Below are 8,042 nucleotides of genomic sequence, written 5' to 3' on the forward strand. Positions count from 1 at the left end.
TAAAGGTGTCTATATAGTTCACAATTAAACATTTAAATATATCTATTTGAGAAAAAAATATCTTTAGAAAAAATTTATGATATGATTAATCATAGCGTTGATCAAAATATATAAAATTAGATTCAAATCAAACTAGTCATGAACATAGAATTTACCTAAGAAAGAATTTTATTTTGTACTCACTTAAAGACTCTCAATTTTGATAAAATTCTTTTTTGTTTTGAATCAAATAAAAAAATACTCCAAAAAAAAGAGATGTCTCATCCTTGATAAGTAAGGATATACTACTATTTATATTTACATTAGTTGGTTTAAATATATTTTAATGAATTTTTTAGAAATAAAATTTTGTACAATCCTACTTTTAATTTACAGATATAATAGAACTTTTAACTGAGAATAAAAGTTTAAAATTCATAATAAATTTAACAGTGTAGTATTTTTATTGTGCTAAAACTTGATGAGTTACAATAAATTAAAATAGTTGTTAAAATATTTTTACGTTTGATATAAAATGTTTTTAAATTTGTCTTAACGTATTATAGAGATAAATCTAAATTGAAATTCACATTTGGTGAAAATTTTATAAAAAAATTCATAAAAAAAAGTTTTAGAAGCATATTTCAAACATAAATAAAAAAATAAATATTTTCAATGCTTCAGACGAATACCTACACCATTACTTTATATTAATACATAATTTTTTTTATTGAAACAATGCAAATAAATTTTCAAATAATTTTGTCTATTTGACAAAATTTGTTCGAATATCATTCCCAAAGAAAATTAGAAGTAGAACAAGAAGTACTAATCCGCGGCTAATAACGAGAATTAGAAAGATGTGAAGCTATAATGCATTCTTTATTTCATTTTTATTTCTATTTTTATTATTATGAGATAAAATATACCCTTTGTTTATGAAATTTTTGAAAAATTTAAAAATATTTTTAATGTTTATTTTAATTGAATTTTATTTTTGATATTTTAAATAAATTTAAAATTTTATCCGTTCTATTATTTTTTTAACAATAAATAGTTAACTATTTTTTTACACTTTTATTTATCTTAATTCCAATTTCAACCTTAATCATAATTCTTGAATATTGTCAATAGTTTAGAAAAAGAGATTAAATATATGACTGTTTTTTAAATTTGGTCACCAAAACAAATTTGAATCTCACTTACTACACTGTGTTAAAATGATTATGAAAGATAATTTATTTTTGTCTCATAATAACAATATAAAAGACAAAACAAATAAAAGAAGCTTGGATCACTATATATTCTGATTCAGTCATTTAGTGTAATATGATCTATATCCAATCTCTAGCACAACAATAATAAAATTTTCAATATAATTTTAGAGAAATTACATTCACTAATTTTTTAGAATTTTTTTGAATCCTATCAAAGAACACACAAGTTTTTAACCAAGTTTATCACCACTTAGCTAACCCAATTTAGTTGTTCATACTTAAGAGAAAATTAGGATTCTAAAATTTTATAAAGTGCAGAATGAGGGAGAGAGCTCGAAAGGCTAAATCTTTTCTCCTTTTATATCAAACCTAATTAATTTAAAAATAAAATAAAATAATAACTTCTATAACCTAAAAGATTGTGTTTTGTTCTAATAATAATCAAAAGAAAATACAATAAAATAAATAATAACTAAAACTAAACCAAGAAACCCATCTTTGTAATTCAAATTTGTGCTACTGGTGCTAAACACCAGACTCGGCGTTTAGTGCTACTAGCGTGTGGTCTTGGCATTGGTTACGAGACACCTGGCGCTAAATGTCGAGTCGTGGCGTTTAGCGCCAACTCAATAGAAGGCTTGCACGGGATACGAGGTGCCTGGCGCCAAACGCCAGCGCCAGCTCAATAGAATCAAATTTTCTCCTTTTTCTTTTGCATGAACTTTGTCAAACTCGTCCGGATTTTTTTTCTGAAATCAATAAAACCACAATGCGCATTAAAGTAGCATCCAAACAGGCTCCAAACACTAGAATTTTAATAAAACTCAATAAATTCATATCTAAAATACTAAAAAAATATAGAAAAGATGCTCACGCATCAGTGTTCGCGTACGCATGCCTTGCATTTTTCAGAAAAGCTGCTAAGTCTGCAAAAATTACTTTTGCATACTAAACTTTCGACGCGCATAACTTTTTTTTGTTAAAAATCATTTTTAGTCTTTTTTCAAACGGCATAAACTTTATGGGCCCAATTTTCATTTGAAACAAGTTTGATAAATTTTAAGCGCCCAAAAACCAAGTTATGACCCGTCGAAGTTGGTCAAAAATCAAGTTTTACAAAAAAAATGCCAAACCTCTATTTTTACCAAATTTCCATTTCAAAACCAATGTGTTACACCTCAAAATAATACTAAAGTCATTCAAAACACATCCACACACTTTCATTCCTCTCGACAACATATCACTACCCAAACAATTCAAGTATTCCACAATTATATATATGTATTACTCAACAAATTCCACAAACTAGCATTGTTACCACTTATTATCATCAAATATCACAATCATCAACAATCATTCATCATCCTCTATCAACAACATTAATCAATACAATTTCATAATAAATAAGAATACATTCATCACCTAACAAATGCTAATAAGATGCCAACTAACTTATTTTATGTTACTAAAACATAATCTACTCTACTTATGTATAATAACACAATCTATAAAAGTACTTTAACTATAATTATAAGCTTATTTATTTAAAAGAGGAAACCAACAACACTAATCTAAAAGTCGATCGCTCCCGCAATGTGTCAAGTCATATTCAGACAGTTGATGTCATCGTTTCGTGCATCTGCGTGTCCGAATATCTCAAAAATATAAAAAAAAACGTCCGACAAAGAGATAAAGAAAGGTTAAGGCGCAATGAGAGTGACACTTGAGGCACTGTGAACGAATTTCTTATATAGGCACGTCTATACCTTATCTCGTTTATAATGTAAAAAAAAAAAAAATAAGTATGTATATATCTTGTTTATACTGTAAATGAAATAAGCTATGCGTCATAATACGTGTGCAATCGCAATACGTAAAATTCGTAATATGTTTTATCTCGTTTACAGTGTTATAATACGTAGCTTATCTCGTTTACTGTAGACTCAAGATATACACACTTATTCTTTTTACACTTTAAATAAAATAAATAATACAATATAAATCGATCTATATTCATAAATATTTTATTTATTTAAAAAAATTCCTTTGACTCCTTTCTTTTGCCACCTTTGCAAGAAGCATCGGTCAAAATTAAATACTTTTACAAATAAATAGATAAGTTTCACAAATTTAATTATTTTTTTTCAAAGCGAATACCATCCGATATTTCTTAATAAATAAAACACAAAATGTTCACGGGAACAAACATGTGCCATAATATATTTAATTAATCAATACTTTCACTTTTTCAAAGCTAAGGGTTGCTAGATTGGGATATCAAATTTGACTAGTATCTATATTTCCATTTTCCATCTTCCATTTAGAACTGTTTTTCCTTGTAGCCATACACATGGCACATGCAAACAGACAAAGTAACAACATAGAATTTCTATTTTGTCCTAAACAAAAAAATTAGTATAATATAAAATTAATAAAAATAATTATTTTTTATATTTTCTTAAAAAATGCTATGTGATGATGCATCAAAATTAAACACCCTAAACAAATGTTATGTAAAAAAGTACAGTTTGTGGTGAATCTTAATTTGACACGAAAAATATATAGATAGAGAAATGAAGTTTCAAACTAAGTACGCGTACATAATGGCTACAATGCTACATTAAGTCAAGAACATGATCATAGTAAGCATTCATATTGGGACCATAGCTGATAGGCCATACTATTAATTATAATGATTAACTAACCCAATCAAAGAGGCGAGAACACAACCCCATAATCACGTCTTCTCAAAATTCTCTTGACTAAAGACCTTATTCTCTTCCTTCTCTCTGTTCCTACTTGTTTCATCAAGTTTCTTCTCAGGTTTGTTTCATCTTTTACTTTTGCTCTTTCATTAATCTTTTGTTTATTTGTTTTGGATACCCTTCAATTATGAGTTTGTTCTCTGTGTTTGTTTCTATTTTCTCCTTTTCAAAGTAGCATTTTTTGTTTACTTTTTTGTAATATTTCGTCTTGACTCTTTGAGGAATATATGTTAGTTGTTGTTACTGTTGTTAGTGTATATAGGTAGGCTTTGGTTTCACTAACAAGAACAATACCATCTTGTATGAACAGAACCTCTTATAATCTGGTTTTAGGTCTGGAATTATAGTTGCAAAATTGGTGCTTTTGGTATCAATTATGAACATTTTGTGTGTTATCTGTTATAGAAAACCATGAATATACTTTGTTTTGCCTTTGATTATTCTTCAAGATCTTTGACGCATTTTGATGGTTTCAACTTTCAACCAGGCTATTATTTGAAGCTGTTGATACCATTTGAAATTAGAAAGCTGCTTTCTGAGAATTACACTCAGTCATGACCTGTTTTCCTTTCTTTAGTAAGATCTCATCTTCAGCAAAACAAGAATCACATCCAGAAACTGATGAAGGTAACTTAAATACATCTTACAGCAAACTACATTCACCTATATCGAATTGGAATAGTTCATGCGGATTCTCAGATTCGATTTAGTTTCTCAAGCTGCTGTATTGTTAACATATCTAGTGCATATTGTCCTAAAATAGTAAAATCCCTGAGGTTTGCTAAAATTCATTGTGACACCCCTATATTTGTTCAGTTTACACTAATGTCACTTTTTTTAAACAAATATAAGGGTATTGAGTATAATAATACTTAAATCTTGGGTTAGATCAATGTAGTTTTTTTTAAATAAGGGTAAAATTTACCAAATATACTAGGAAGTGAGTACAATTTTACCCAGATGTCTATGATATTTTATATTGAACAAAATCTGCATATGCTGCTAGATTTTAATTGAATATCATTGTGAACAGATTTGTCTGGTCTTCAACATGTTAGACTTTACACATACAAAGAACTAAGAAATGCTACTAAGGATTTTAGTCCAGCCAATAAAATTGGAGAGGGTGGTTTTGGTTCTGTGTATAAGGTAATCTGGACCACTTCCAAGTATTTCTTGAATCATTATTTATTTATTTCAATGAGATGCTAACAATAGTTCGTGGATGCTGATAATCAGGGACAACTTAAAGATGGAAAACTTACTGCTATAAAAGTTCTTTCGGCGGAATCCAGACAAGGGGTGAAGGAATTCTTGACAGAGATTAATGTGATCTCGGAAATTGAGCATGAAAATTTGGTGAAGTTATATGGTTGTTGTGTGGAAAGAAATAACAGAATATTAGTCTACAATTATCTCGAGAAAAACAGTCTCGCGCAAAGTCTTCTAGGTAACTGAATTTTCCTTTCAGTTGATTAACTTTATGTTGGATCGACCGTTTATCTCTAGTCGAAAACTATAACTTAACTGTTAGGAGTGCAACATTACTTCCTTAGTTTCTCAAAACTGAATCTATCATAAGGGGAAGTTAAGAATAAAGGACTTCATGAAATTAATTTTATTACTGTTAGTCTGCTAGTAGCAAGTCATTGATGCTCAAACTTACTCTAATGCTTTTCTAATCATTTTTCCCCCTTCTATTCAGGTTCAGGTGATCACACTAGCCTTCTCTTCAATTGGCAAACTCGATGTAAAATAAGCATTGGGGTCGCGCGTGGGCTAGCATTTCTTCATGAGGAAGTAAGGCCTCATATTATTCATAGAGATATAAAAGCAAGTAATATTCTACTCGACCGGGATCTTACTCCCAAGATTTCAGATTTCGGTCTTGCAAAGCTTATTCCAGCAAACATGACTCATGTCAGCACGCGTGTAGCAGGAACACTGTAAGTATCATAATTGGAAGACTTTGATCCTTTAGCCTCAGTTTCTCAGTATTTACATTTTAAAAAAATTCAATATATGGAAATACAACACTACCAGAGTTCTTCATAATGGAAAATTCATATGTTTCAATTAAATTATTGTATGTGCATATAATCTTCTTTAAAATAATGATTTTATTTCAGGTTTTTAACTGTTTATTGTTCTGTTCAGAGGTTATTTGGCACCGGAGTATGCAATAGGCGGGAAGCTGACACGAAAAGCGGACATTTACAGTTTCGGTGTCCTCCTTGTGGAGATAGTGAGTGGAACATGTAACACAAATTCAAGATTACCTATGGAAGAACAATTTCTCCTAGAAAGGGTATGGATGTCTCACATTGCTTAATTGCATTGGATTGTAATCAATAATTCTGAAAATCACTTTGTTTCTTCAAATCTTTATCATTCATTTTCTGAGTACTTACATGAATTGAAGTCCCTAAGATAAAATATTTGTGCTCGTTCTCCATATTTACTAGTTAAACTCCTTATTTGTTCTGTAATGCTTGCACACTTTTCAGTGTTATATGTGAAAGTATAGTGTATAGGTTAATCCAACCCATGACTAATTTCTCACGTTACCTAAAGGTTAAGTAAAAATATGAATGGTAGCAGAGTTATCCTTTAAATTAAAATGGAAAATGTAGAAGCTTTATAATTCATCATGGCGTAACTCATCAGCCTATGTTAGTCTTAATTACGATATTAAAACATCATCTTGATCCTTGAATGATTAGCTCGATGACAAAATAGTCCTTCAAAGATTGATAATTTTCCCATGGTATCCAAAAGATTAAATTCAGTGTAAGTGATGAAGACTGTTTTGTTAGAAAACTAATATTTGGAGGGTCAAAATAGGGATTTACTTAGGACTATAATGAAACATCATAATATGGTTACTCCTTGATAAATATATTGGCATTCACAGAATTAAATGACTATTTGTTGAGGAAGATCTTTGTAACTTGTTCATAATATGGAACAATGGAACTGCTATCTTTACATTTTTATTTTCTGGACTGCCAGGTTTTTGAGTTTCATTGCATAGTGTGATCTTATTTTACAGCATTATACAAGATTGCTGGACCTTCTCTCTAATTTTATCTTCTTCTTTTACAGGCATGGAATCTGTACGAGCGAAACGAATTGGTCGCACTCGTAGACATATCACTAAACGGAAAATTTGACGCCGAGCAGGCCTGTAGGTTCCTCAAGATTGGCCTTCTTTGCACTCAAGACTCCCCAAGGATCCGGCCTTCGATGTCTTCGGTAGTCAAGATGCTCACCGGAGAAATGACTGTCGACGACAGCAAGATAACAAAACCAGCCTTAATTACTGACATCATGGACCTTAAAGTTAGAAAGAAACAGGAAATTAATAACTCTAATATGAAGACAACATCTACATACAACACAAACACATCTTCACAGGGTAGTGCTACTAGCACCTTGTCATCACCTCCTTCTACTGCTGTAATTACTTCAACCTTCACTGCAAGATAATATCAAAGCATGTAAAAAAACATTAATTAAGAGCTTTAATTTGAAAATATTTTATTTTATTTGATGTGCCTTGTGTATCCCACTATCCTGCAAATTTTGCTGCTTTTTTAATGTTTTTCTTGTTTGGACTTTGGAATAAGAGCTTTCACAAAATGTACTGGCCTTTAAATATGGACGGACTTGTATTCAATTATAAATTTGAATCCATTTTTATGTAGAAACAAAAAATTTTGAAAATAAAAATTAAAATTTTGAAAATCTTTGTTCAAATTCTAGGTATATTTCAAAACTTGAAAACACTTTTTGTGTGTGTGAAAACACTTTTGGATGACAATGGAAATTGGAAGGAAAGAAAAAAGAGTGGCGTGGGATCTACCCCCAAGTTTTTTCTCTCAAACTTGCGATGAAAATGGATGATAATTCTAAAATGAAAGTCAAATTACTAATTTATCCATGATGTTAAAAAAGGCAAAAGAAAAATGAAGGATATTAATGTAATTTCACTCGGTTATGATTTTTCTTCCATCTTTTTTGTCACCTATTTTCTCTTCATTCAAACAACATAAAAAAAATCAACTTTTTCTCTTATTTT

The 8,042-nt window shown here is 29.8% G+C and overlaps 1 protein-coding gene across 2 annotated transcripts; it reads left to right on the plus strand.

Moving 5' to 3' along the window:
• Nucleotides 3,810-7,514, plus strand: LOC107614185 (putative serine/threonine-protein kinase). Of its 2 annotated transcripts, XM_016316418.2 has the most exons (7): nt 3,810-4,019; nt 4,449-4,588; nt 4,995-5,110; nt 5,201-5,411; nt 5,667-5,907; nt 6,119-6,269; nt 7,067-7,514. In XM_016316418.2, exons 2-7 carry the CDS (start codon nt 4,516-4,518, stop codon nt 7,448-7,450), a joined length of 1,176 nt encoding a protein of 391 aa, XP_016171904.1. In that variant the 5' UTR covers nt 3,810-4,019; nt 4,449-4,515; the 3' UTR covers nt 7,451-7,514. The 2 variants fall into 2 exon arrangements, with proteins under 2 accessions (XP_016171904.1, XP_020965164.1); XM_021109505.1 differs by lacking the exons at nt 3,810-4,019; nt 4,995-5,110 and having other exon boundaries at nt 4,481-4,588.

The sequence above is a fragment of the Arachis ipaensis genome, chromosome B08, assembly GCF_000816755.2.
Source record: "Arachis ipaensis cultivar K30076 chromosome B08, Araip1.1, whole genome shotgun sequence".
In the NCBI taxonomy this organism is placed as follows: domain Eukaryota; kingdom Viridiplantae; phylum Streptophyta; class Magnoliopsida; order Fabales; family Fabaceae; genus Arachis; species Arachis ipaensis.

Bases quoted from the DNA above. Each gene is read 5' to 3' on its own strand.
- LOC107614185 (XM_016316418.2), top strand. From the start codon at position 4,516: ATGACCTGTTTTCCTTTCTTTAGTAAGATCTCATCTTCAGCAAAACAA. The intron at 5,111-5,200 runs GTAATCTGGACC...GCTGATAATCAG, and splicing joins GTTTTGGTTCTGTGTATAAG to GGACAACTTAAAGATGGAAA. The intron at 5,908-6,118 runs GTAAGTATCATA...TGTTCTGTTCAG, and splicing joins ACGCGTGTAGCAGGAACACT to AGGTTATTTGGCACCGGAGT.